The sequence below is a fragment of the Crocodylus porosus genome, unplaced genomic scaffold (assembly GCF_001723895.1).
Source record: "Crocodylus porosus isolate Cpor-Errol unplaced genomic scaffold, CroPor_comp1, whole genome shotgun sequence".
Classification (NCBI taxonomy): Eukaryota; Metazoa; Chordata; order Crocodylia; family Crocodylidae; genus Crocodylus; species Crocodylus porosus.
In genome coordinates this window covers 2,450,165-2,462,947 of record NW_017728921.1, presented here as the reverse complement: position 1 = coordinate 2,462,947, position 12,783 = coordinate 2,450,165, and the positions used below count along the sequence as shown (strand labels likewise).

The following is a 12,783-nucleotide window of genomic DNA, read 5'->3' as shown; positions in this document are numbered from 1 at the left end:
ACCTAAGCAAGTAAGTTAAAAAGACAAACAAATAGGATACATATCTTACAAGTATAGTGTCTGAATACTGTAATTACCAGTAACTGCTGCTTGTGATCACTGATGAATAACTGACAGATCCTTTGGCACTGTTATCTGCCGTAGAATTTCAGGACTAGAATAAAGAAAATAATTAATAAAATAACTTTTTTTTACAAGGAGGGCAATTAATAGCCACTATTTGGTATTACTGCACAGACCCCTACTAGTTCCTCCATGAGTCCATGCCCCTTCTTTTCACCCGCTTGAAGACTGCTGTAAACATAAGGCCATCATCCTCACTCATGTCCTATGCTCTCTCCAGAAAGATGTTTTGAGGAAGTGGTGTGAGGAAATCCTTCCCTTACTTCTTTATTGGATGTTTTTAATTACAGGAAATCTTTTGTCCAGTGTAAATATTTAAAATTTGGTTGACTGCATTGGTATTCCTTGTACCTTTCATGCTTAAGTGAGAAAATGAAAGTTAGAGCTACTTTTGTTGTTGCTCTAATTTACATATAATGCAGTGTGTTCCTGTATTCAGTTACATGCAGAACTACTTTACACTCCTATTACAGATTCTGTGGGAATGATGTGCCTTGTTTCAGCCTGAAATTTATTTTGTGATGTGCCTAAAACTATCCCACAAGTGCATACTATCACCCTACTGAGGATAATTAATCTGCAGATATCTCAATATTTATATTTTAATTAGGGATGGGGCCTTTTTCTGTAGCACTAAAGCTCCTTCTATAATTTTTACATTGACTCTCTGCTGTGCTTCTCCTTTGCATTTAACTTCCATGTGAACCATATCACTTCACTCCATTTTGTAGTTTACTCATCTTGTAATGGCAAATGGAGCAAGGTAATTTATACACAAAGCTACTGTAAGTCCAGTCTTTAAGAAGCTAGAAATCATCCAACTATCTATTTCAAGCAAACAGTATACAACTCTGGCCACCAGAGTGAGATAGCACAGTGGTTTTCAACCTGTGGCCCACGGACCCCTGGGTCTGCAGATGATGTCTAAGGGGTCTGTGAAAAATGATCAAAAGAATGTGAATACCCACACTTACAATTTAAAGGGGTCCACACCTCCATTTGAAATTTTCAAAGAAGTCCGCAAATGAAAAACAGTTGAAGACCGCTGAGATAGCAAAACAGCACACTCTTTCTTAGCTAAACAGAACAGTTGAGCAGCTGACATTTTGTCTCTTAGTCTCTACACTCCCTACAGCACTACAGCATAGAATTTAGGGTATATCATCCTTCATTCCCCATCCCCCCAAAGTCCACCAGTGCCTCTACACTTCTTGAAGTCCTGTATTTTTAACAAACTAACCCAGTTCCAGCACAAATTGTTTTATTTCTTTTCTGTATAGATTCTTATGCTCCCCTCATCATCACTAAGGATATCTGAGTACTTTCCCACAGTGCATTAAGTGACTTGACGAACATCTGTCATGTATGATTAATTTCCTCTCCTCCTCTTCTCAAGGGAGAAATTGTGCATGCGGTATAATGTTTTGGTAGGCTTTAATTTATTTAATAAATATATGCGTGCTATTATGTGTTTATATTACTGAAGGCAATGTCATATAAACCCTCTTGAAACTTGGAGTGGGTCTTGCTGTGGTTTGTGGTGGTTTTTAGGTCTTCCAGGTGTTTGTTGCAGTCTGGGATTTCCAGTAAGACAGCTGTAATGTGCTTGAACTAAACTTTACCCATATAGTATAAAAGCTCTGTTCTCCTCGAATGTGAACCACATGCTTTAACCTTTTGCTGTTTAGTTCTCATGGGATCTGTGTTGTCTCCAACGCTAGCAGCATTTATGCTTTTAATAACAAATAGAATAGAGGTAGTTAGCTGTGTTAGTCTGAAGTCAGGCAGAAGGCAGGGCAGATTTGTACTTTATAGACTAACTAAGAAATGTATAGCATGAGCATTTGTAAGCACTGGGCTTACACCCGATGCTGTAGATGCTGCAGGAAGCAGTGACTGGAATACAAAGGGTAGGGAAGGAGTGAGTGAGCACTGCTGAGAGAGGCACAAACATTGAACCCCTATTCGAAGCATACCTTGGGTAGGGTTTTTTTTAATCTCCCTGAATTTAACATCTGCTGTAGAGTCAGCAGCTCTAATGTATGCGAGACAGACAGCACTTTGGCCTAGATGGTGTAATCTATTCCAATCATTAATCATTGTCAGGTATGTACCAGAACACAGAAGTAGGTATCATCACCCGCCTGCTCCTGGGGTTCTTCGTATGTTATAACCACTGTGTCATGGGCATGTTAGTAGGGGAGTATTTTAGAATAGACGTTCTGGCACTTGACAGATGCATCAGGAGCTAACACTGTTGTGCAGTTGCCCTGTTCACATTTTTCATGTAGGTTTTAATTCTCAGACTCTTTCTCACTCTCTCCTATTCCATCAGAGATGTCTTAATTACACAAATGGGTTAAAATGTTGACACAATCCCTTTTATGTATTCTGTCCTCAAGTGTGTTCAGATCTCTGCCTTCACCCTCACTCTGCATCAGCCCTGTTCATTCCAGCAGTTTGGCCATGACCATACAGGGAAAATAAGAGACAGAAAGGAGGGTCCTCGACAGATCTGGTAAACTTGTTCACATGCTATACCTGTCCCAGTGGGGAGCCAGTGTTCTGTTATTTTCAGTGGAACAAAGCATCTTCAAGAGTAAAAAAAGTCAATGTGACCCTGGCTGTGTACAAAATTAAACAGTTCAACAGGCTTTAGAGTTTTGAATTAGAGTCTTTGGCCTATTATTTTCAGAGTAAACAAGCTCAAAAGTTCATGCCAGAATTTGGAAATGGATTGATTAACATATACAGAAGAAAACATCTAAAACAAGGTATTAAAGACAGGAAGAGAGGACTAGAAGGGGTCTCCCAGGCTATCAACTCCAGTCCCCAGAATTGGCTACTTACTGTTATGACAAATAAATGTGTTTAATTCCCTTGAGCCTTTGACCCAAAAGGTATTTTAAAACCTGCTTTACTGTTGCATCACTAAAACTGTTGTGGCGTATATGTACAGAATGCTCAGTTCCTTTTACTTTCAAGCACACTTTCATAAATGTTTGAAAATATAAGCAAAACAAAATCAACACAACACTTATAATGTGAAGGCTAAGAAACTACTGAATCAAACTGTTGCAAAAGCCCTTCAGAAAGAGAATGATGCAGGTTTTGGTAAACATCCAGGCTAGGGACAGAAGTTACACATAAACCAGTTTAAGGAATCAGAAACTGGTTTAAACCTGTAACAGAACAGAAGTTCAGTGCACATAAACCAGTTGCAAAATGACTGAAACTGGTTTAAGATAAACCTGGTTGAATGTAGTATCAGATATAGCTGATTTAGGTCAAACCAGTTTATGAAACTTCTGTCCCAGACCCCTTTCCTGGTTCAAGTTAAGTCAGAGTCCCCCAGTATCCCTACATGCTTTGCAGTCCTGGGCTGGGCTGTGCTGGCTACTCTAGAGAGCAGGGCTGGCCCCGCCCCTCTGGTCCCTAGCCAGAGCAGTGATGGCTGGCTCACTGGCTGCTTCACTGGCCACCCCAGGCAAACCCCAGCTGGGACCTGGGGCCTGGGGCCAGGGAGGGGGGTTAAACTCCCCTTCCCCTGGATACAGAGCTGCCATGCCCTGCTAAATTTACTGTTGGCTGTGACTGTGGACTAAAAATCCCAGAGGCACCTGGAAACAGGAAGAGGAAGTAATGAGCACCCCAGTACTGTCCTGCTGCTGTGATTGTGGGCTGCAAATCCCAGAGACCTTGGGTACTGCAGGAAGAAGTGAACACACAGACAAGCTGTGTTGAATGCTCACTTCAGAGAAAGAACTATTCTTGTTCAACCTTTTACGAATTCAATGCCACTACCTTTGTCCCCACCCACCCCTCCTCAGCCTGGCTGGCGCTCCCACCCTGATGACCCTCCAGCTAGCTCCAGGCTAGGGCTTGGCCACATCTTCTCCACTTGAGCAGAGAGGGGGGAAAGCCTTGGAGGGCCTTTTGTCTTCCCTTCCCTTTGGCACTGCCTGGGAGGAGTGCTCTAGTATGCCCCAGGTTCTGGCATGAGCCACTGCAGACACAAGGCTGCATTACCTGAATCAAAAGTGAATGTGTGTTCATTTGCTTATTGGTTCAATCTCTACAGCGTAGACTAACCTGCAACGGCTGAATCAATTCAGCTTTGAGTTTTTTGACTTCTGAACTTAGCCCCAACGTTTGATGTCATTTAAATACCAGCACGAATGAACATGGATCTTAAGTTCCTTAACCCTCAGGATATCTCAGTGGTCTGATTTTTAGGTCAGTGAGTCAATCCTGTATATTCTAACCTATGGAACTGTTAGGCAGAGGGCATGGCAGGATAACATCCTAGGCTGCTTGCAGACATGGTAGAAAAAAAACTTTACTGGAAGAAGCAGTGTGTTACTTCGACCCGGCTCTGCAGTGTCTGTATGGATTGGATGCACCAGCAGGGCTTTTTGGCACTTTTATCTAATAGCTGATAAATGTGCCAAAAAAGCTCCACTAAAGCGCTAGATCTATGCAGACGCTGCAGAGCTGGGTCGAAGTAACGTGTTGTCTCTTCTGGGCATGTGCTGGGCTTAGCGCAGGAGCGCACCAAATTTAAAGTCAAGCGTGGTTTTTGTTTTGTTCGTGTCTGCAAGCAGCCTTAGAGACTAACTGGTTCAGAGCCATAAGCTTCTGTGGGGAACAGCTGACTTTGTCAGATGCTACTGAACTGTCATATTAAGAAGGTTATGGTTTCATCTCTTTCCTACAGACACTCTGAAGGAAATAAATGCGTTTTTATATAGTGGAGTTGTAGCCTTGAGGAATCACCTGTTGCTCTTTAACAAACCACAACAAATCTAACTTTATGGAAACATGGGTTGAAGTTCATTATTGAGGGCTGAAGTTTACTATTTTCATGACAAAAGCACCTAGGCACCCCAAAGAGATTGGTACCCCACTGTAGGAACACTTTTCAAAGATCAAATATGAGCCTTGCCGGTAATTTGAACAGGCCCCTTTCCTACTCTGGAAGGTATCCCTCCCAGTCTGCGTTTTCTCTCGCATGGAGACGCTTCCCGATGGAAGTTATGCTAGCGGCCAGCCTTTGGAAATCACCAAGGGAAGCTATTTAGACCAGCAAAATTGGAAATATTCTTTGGAAGTTGTTAAATGCTTTCAGTCTTTTTTGAAAATAAAGATATGCTATGACTGTGAAGTAACAGAATAGTATCTACTCACTGAATTTGTTTTAGACCTGTATAAGTGAAACTACCTGTTTACCTCCATTTCTAAGGACAAGGAAAATGCATGTATTTATCTTAAGCAATCAATTTACTAGTTTAAATACAAATCAAATATAAATTTATACACATAGATACCTATACACAAGGTGAATGCCAAGGTTTTACTTAAAAAAAAAGGCTTTTACTGCTCCAGTAATGACTGCAATTAGATTTGATTGCCAACTCTGTGATGAACCTCATGGAGCCTTTAAACCCTGACAGTGTTGTTCCCTGGATGTAATTCTCACATCTCTTCCCTGCAGAAATGGGCTTGTCTGTTGTGAAAGTTTGCTTGAGTTGCTATGGCTACCCCAGCTGGAGCTTGCAGTACCTACACAGACTCCAGCTCCTGCTGCTATAATGCTGTAGTTCTCCAGCCATCCCTGGGCGGTTCGCTGCAGGACGGACAAACAGATCAGCTCTGAACTGACTCTGAGGTTAGTCTACATGTATTTGCTATTAAAAGAGGGGAGATGGAAATTAGTTTAGTCTAGAAACATGGGCCAACAGTTACCTGTTAATCTCTTTGCATTGCTTTGGAATGGCTGGAAAATAAGGGGCAGCTATCTTTAGAGAGGTTCCCACTAATTAACATCAAGATTTTTCCGATTGCATTAGTCCTTCTCTTGGGGTTGGGGTGGTGCAGGTGCTAAAGGACACAGCTGACATGCCAGCTGTCATAAATGTGAGGCCATAGCAGAAGTGCTCAGGGCAGGGGCTGTTAGATTCAAACAAAGTCTGCAAATTCTGCTAAATTCCTTGTCAAAGGGATGCAAAAAAAGGAAAGGAGTCTTCCTCCATCGCATTGTCCTCTGATTTAGTCCAACAGACTATATAGGAAAAAAAGATTAAAGTTATTTTGGGGCTAAGGTGGGGAATGTCTGATTCTGTAAGAAGCTGCTAGCTCGGTCCCACTGTAGCAATTAACATCTAAATTGATGGGAGTTGCAGAGAGATCACTGGCAGCTGTGGAACAAAAAATTAGCAAGACCACCTTCTCCTGCCAGTTACCCATGAAGTGAGGTCAAAAGGAGGTGAAGGAGCAAGAACCAAGCTCCCCAACTTTGTTGCAGAGAACAGCCTAAATTTAAACAGCTATGAGGGAAAGGAAGGCAGAAAAAAAAGCCTGCTTGATTCTGAGAACTCAGTTGTATGCAGCAGCCCAGCAGAGCTGCAGGGCACCTGTTAGTGCTGGTCTCAATTGCTGACTGGGAGCCCAAACCCACAGATCCTCTCAGCAGAGCTAGAGCAATCCAGATGAACGTGCTGCTATTATCGCTCAGACTCCTGAACTGTATGTAAGGCTAGAAAGTTCAAAGGAGCTCAGTGTCCATGCAGCCATCTAAAAGTGGCCAGAGTTTCAGAACAGCTTGCAGAGTTGGGTGTACGTTGGGTGCTGAGCAGTTCGGAAAATCTGGCCTTAAAGTGTAAACTTCTTAAACTTCTTCTCACTGATTTAATTGTGGGGTTTTGGGGTTGCAAAGGGATTCTGGCACCACATGGACACTGAGAACGTGATGCAGAAAAATTGCAAGAGACAGCCCTTTAGAAGGTCAGTGGTGAAGCTACAAAAATCGTTTCCTGTGGAGTACCTCTAGCTTTTGCCTGATTTACCCTCCTGAAAGAAAAAGCAAAAAAAGTCTAGGCCTCTTGTGGAGCCATATGAATTGAGACAAAATTATTAGACAACAAAAAAAATAGTGCTGTAAGAACACAAGGCAGGATTTGGAAGGAGTATACAAAACTGGTCTGGATGGCAGAGCAAATGAGATGGTTTTAGTGGGAGCAGCAGCATCTACTGGTCAGAGTTGTGAACTGCAGCACAATAATTTGTCAGTTCCCAGCCATTAATGGCAGAGAACAACATTTCAAAACCCTCAGTTTATTTTTTAGATCTATTTGTTTTGCATTTCTTAACTTTTTAAACCTGCAGCCTCAACACTGAGTTACTGTATGTTTGTTATTTTGAGTTCTCAATATAAAATTAACACAGAATCCAACAATAATACAACATTCATCCTGTAGACTTGGAGATCAAAGCAGGAAATGACTTTCCCTTCTACAGCGATGTCGAATCATCTGTATTCTACGGGTGGAATTTTGAAAGAAACCGTTAAGAGATAAATTTGTAATACGCAGAATGGAGGTGAATTGCTGCTTATATGAAACTCTTAGCTTTAACACATTTATTTAAAACTGTAACCTAGAATTGTATTAAAATAAGTTACTGTATTTAATTTTCTTGTGATTTTTGTTTTGCGGGGTGGGGAAAAATGGTAGTTGCAACCCTTGGAGTTAAAGTAGCTGCAACCTGTGGTGCTCTTGGAGTGAAGCACGAGAGGCTTTGACTTTGTTCCGAGTACATACAGTCATGTTCCTGCCCTCAGATGAGAGGATGCTTTGCCTCACTGAACATTGTGGATCATGTAGAAAAAGTCTAATCTGAGTGTGTCTGAAGGAACAGCGTGTTTATCTGGCCAATCCTCCCATGCCTTGGTTCCGCTTTTGCAACAAGAAGCCAATAATACTTCCTTATCTCACAGGATGTCATGCTAGTATTTGTAAGTTGTTCAGACAGTACAAGTATCTACACACATGCAGTCAAATAGGTGGGATTCAGTTTCCTCTGCTGCTCTTCCAGTGAAGTCAGGCAAGGCAGCGGGACTCTTCCCACCCCTTGTTTTTACTGCCTAAGGTTTGTCACAAATCAGCAGACACTCCAACTCATACTGCACCCTCCTCACCCTCATGCTGGTCTTCAGCACAAAGCACCAGCAAAGACTGCACACTTTGCAGATACAAGGCCTGGTGCTGCATGACCCTGTTACTCTGACTTCAGTAGGTTTCTGTGATGGTTTCTGAGATGGTGGACATGCGATTGCTCCTTTTACATACAGTATTCCACGGAGAAAGAGGTATACTTGCAGGGCTACATTCATTTGATGATACCTTTAAGCATACATAGCACAACAGAGGAAAACTAACAGGATCTTTTGGGATAAGATGTGAACACAACCCAGCCTAGCTTTTCTTGTATAATTACCATGATGTCATAAAAACCCAATGATGTCTGTGCATAACAAGATAGACCCCAGTTGCTTGTGTAGTAAATTAAGTTAAATAGACACTGTGAAGGCTTCAAGTGGACTGGGTAGTAAAATATGGGAATCCTGCTTTCTGAAGTGTCCAGGAAAATAACACCCTTGTATGTTTAAGTGTGCTGCTCATTCACAAAGACAAAGTAGAGGCACTGAGGTAGGGACTGCTAATTATTATTATTATTATTATTATTATTTATTTGTATGCAGTAGCACTGGGATGCCTGGACCAGGTTGGTAGGCCATTGTACTTAACATTGTATAAGTACATAGAAAATGATAGCTCCTGACTCCCAGAGCCCACAGGCTGGAAATGAGCTGTTAACACATGGGTGAAACAAAACAAACAGAAAACAAAAAAATACCAGGCAGGATGAGTGAGTAATAACAGGATCCATTAGGATAGACTTGCCATTTGTCCAGTCCATTGATGGATGACATCAATTGTCCACAGCAATTTGAAGTTGTCATACCAAGTGCTAGGTTACTGTCAAGTAGCAATTCTTCATTGGTAGCACAGTGGAGGCGTTTCTTAACAAGTGATCTGAAGTAGGCGAGTACAGGAACAGTACATTTTGAAGGGGACATTTGTCCACCTAGCGGGGCAGTACGAGAGGAAAATGCAAAGGCTGACTTTGAGCCAACAGATGTTCTAGGCTCCCGTCTTTGCCGGAGTGAAGGGAACATTCAAAATCATATTCATGTAATAGGATGGACAAGTAGGAAGCAGCTAAATTACGAATGGCTTCAGTGGGGGAGACATGAAGATGCTGATTTGATGGGACAGAATGAGAGGGAATTGTCTATGAAATATGCAAATCTGCTTCTATCTTCCTTTTCCTTGCTCCAAGGCATAGGTACTGACTTGTATTTTTGCTGGGGAGGGCCTAAGATGATGGACATATGGAAAGTTTTATGCGTTTCAGGTGACAGCCCTCTTTCTGAGGGGGGCCATGTACTACTGGGCACTTCTGCTCCAAAGGGCTTTTTGTAATCTTGCATTGTTTGTTCAGATCCAACCTTTCCGTCTTCCTTTCCTACTCTTTTACTAGCTGTGTTGTTACAAATTAGTGTCACTTATATTGAACTTCAGCCATTTTTCCAACAATTGAGCTCATAATCAGGGTAGGTCTGCTCGACTCCAGTTATTACAGGATGGCCATTTCGTTAATACAGCATGGCATATTTGCATTACCTTAAAACTATGGCAGCAACTCATATGGCCTCTAAAGGCAAAGAAAGGGAGTTAAATGCACATCTTAGCAAATAGCAAGGCCTGAATGTTTTGTGAGCTACAAGCTTCCTTAATCAGCTGATGTACAGTTTCTCTTGGTTGAGGGAGTACAAATAAAACTCCATTTAGTCCTGTGACAGGGCGCAACCTAGGAGTGCCGTGAACTCCCCTAGCGCCCCCTACCGTGTCAAGTTGGTGTCAACGCACCCTCACCAATCTCGCCCGCCACGTCTTTGATGTCATTAAATGTTTAGCGGAGGCTGCCTTTTCTATCTACTTTGACACGGTGCCCTGATGTAACTTGGCCAATGCTCTGTCTAGTTGCCCCAGTGCACTCTAGCCTTAGGTGCTACACGTGAGTCCTACAGTCAACCGTGCCCTTGCAGGTCCCTGGGCTTGTCTCCGTTGCCCGCCTGCGCCCTCACTGGCACTCCCTGGCTTCTCCTGCAGCTGTCTGCCCGCACTGGGGCCCTGCCTCGTGATTCCCCAATCGAGGTTCAGGTGGCCATAGTCGTGCCTGGCCCCAGACACCCTTCTCAGGTCTTGCGCCCCACTGGGGCTTCTCGCCTGCACCTGCACTGGGGCTTTACCCTCACGATACTGCCCACACTGGGGCCAGGGTTGATACACCCCAAAATGCGGCACCCTCTCCAGCGCCAGGCCTCCTCCAACCTCTACAGCCTCACCTGGTCCTCTGGTCTTACACAACAAACAACAGAATGCAAAAACGTGAGCCCATCTGCTCCAACTCAAAGCTAAGCCTCCTGGCTAAAACAAACTCTAGGCGATCAGGTAATTTATCATCCCAAATCCCTACCAGGACTTCCTTCCCCGGGGTCTCTTCCCACGGAAGCTGTTCAGGCCATTGGGCTTCTCTACTCAGCAGACCACCTTCTCCCATGGTCGTTAGTGGGGAACTGCCTGCTTGGCCTTAGCTGTTTATATAGGGCAGGCCCTGTCCCCTTCCGGTCAGCTGGAACCAGCACCTGTAACTTTTCCTAGGAGCAGGGCACTTCAGTGCCCTGCGACACACCTCCCCACCTTAAGTTCACAACTCCCTAGGAGCAGGGCATGGGAGTGTCCTGCGACAAGTCCATTTGCATTCTCTTTCCTCAGGCCTTCCATTATTTAGTAAGAAAAAATGTACCCAAACAAGAAAATTAACACAACTTGGTCAATAACCAAGACAGTCTTCTCCAGCTTCTCAAAAGAAAGAAATGGAGGGAGACAACTTATCTTACCCCTCAAGGTACTTCTCTCTCTATCATATTCCCCTACTCAGCTTAGGCTTTTATACAGCTCCAAAGCTGGCTCCCATTCTGGGCTCCCAGTCTCCCCCCACTGGGGAACTGCAGCTCCCGGAGTACCTGCTCTTACAATATGCTATGGCTGTAACAGGCCCAGGGGGTGCCCAAATGTGCCCTCAAGCCATGAATTTAAAAAGGCAAAAGGAAAAAAAAACAGGTGCCAAAGCTGCAATTCCCGAATCTTTATTTAAATCAATGGAAGCTACTCTTTGGTAATGATTTTTGAAAATTGAGCCATGGATTACCATTTATTAATTTAATAACTTAATAACTCTTTATTTATTCAGAAGCAGGTTAGCAGCCTGAGGTTAGGTCCATGTTCTAATGTTGTAGCAATCTTGATCTCCTTTGAGTTGTCTGAAGTGTATTTCCGCAGTGTGCTCCTATAATGAAAAGCATCTTGTACTTGACCTTTGCAGCATTGCTGTTCAGAAATCTTAGAAATCATGAATCAGACCTCTCACCCCAAGTAATAATTATTTACTTAAAAATAAATTTATCAACATAAAAATGCATTGTGTTCTTTTTATTTTCCTGCTGTTCTTTTTAAGTATATTTCTCCTCAACCATGAACATAGAAACTCAACTTTATTTTCAAATGAAAGCTAAAAGTCTCACATATTCATATGGTTCCAGTAGCTGAGCCTTTGAAAACACTAGTTATCACAAGATGCATAACAGAAAGGGTAGCAAGTCTACTTGTGATTATCACAAATGTCTTCTCATGTGTCTTTAAGTTATTAATATATTTTGGCCTCTTTTCTGTATCCCAAAATATGTTTTGTACTTATCATCTCCATTTAAAACATTACCCCACTATAGGCCCTTAAAGATTAAATTAAGCCATATCTCGGTGCTAACCATCCTCTATATCCTGGAAGGGACACAAGCTATTTTAAAAAGGTCAAAGAGCCATAATCAATTCTCTATTCATCCCAGGCAAAGGGAAAGGAAACCGTATGCAGATCCCTTTGCTACATGCAAAACACCTACACATATTAGGCTTTCTCTTGGGACTGTGGAAGAAGAGATGCTGACAACTGGGAAGGCAGTGTCCCCATCCCCTCCCAGTAGTAGCCTAAATGGCTTGGAAATTGCACGTCCTGTTAGTACCTGCTTTGATAATGTCTGATTTATGTCTAACAACCTTTTGTTTTTATTTCTAGCTAAGAACAACATGCCCTTTGTAAAATATCCTAGGACTGCAGAGCCTCTCTGGAATGAATGGGACAGGAAAGCCCAGAAAAATGGATTAAGACACGCTATTTATGCTGTAAATGGGGATCACTATACTGGGGAATGGCTGGACAATTTAAAACATGGTAAAAATATTGCTTCCTAGAAACTATAATATACTTTTAGATTTGTTATGATCCTCTGCAGGGACTTGTGTTTTTGGGTTTTTTTTAACTTACTTCTGCAGGCCAATGTATTTGCATGTGGTATGATACATTTAGGTCAAAATTTAAAATGTTAAGGTAAGATTTCAAGTTACAATTCAATTTACAGGAAAATGTAATTTAAAAGTATTCAGACACTTAGGTTAGGTATTATAAATTACCAACTCATTTTGAGCTAATTTTTTTTAGTAAATGTGTTTGTGGTTGTGTGATGGCAAAATTAATAACAAGAAAATAAATTTGCAACCCTAATGCACTGAAGACAGGGAGGTGTTGAATTTTTAAGTGGAAACAAATGAGTCTTTCATAGATTTCATAGATTTCATAGACATTAGGGCTGGAAGGGACCTCGGGAGATCATCGAGTCCAGCCCCCTGCCCAAAGGGCAGG

General features: G+C 42.4%; 1 protein-coding gene across 1 annotated transcript in view; it reads left to right on the top strand.

Moving 5' to 3' along the window:
* The first annotated feature begins 5,662 nt into the window (after positions 1–5,662).
* Positions 5,663–12,783, top strand: part of MORN3 (MORN repeat containing 3) — an 18,567-nt gene continuing 11,446 nt past the window's right edge. The window contains exons 1-2 of the mRNA XM_019538725.1: positions 5,663–5,791; positions 12,160–12,315. Coding sequence (XP_019394270.1) covers positions 12,171–12,315 — 145 coding nt within the window. The 5' untranslated portion in view covers positions 5,663–5,791; positions 12,160–12,170. The remainder of the gene's footprint in view (positions 5,792–12,159; positions 12,316–12,783) is intronic.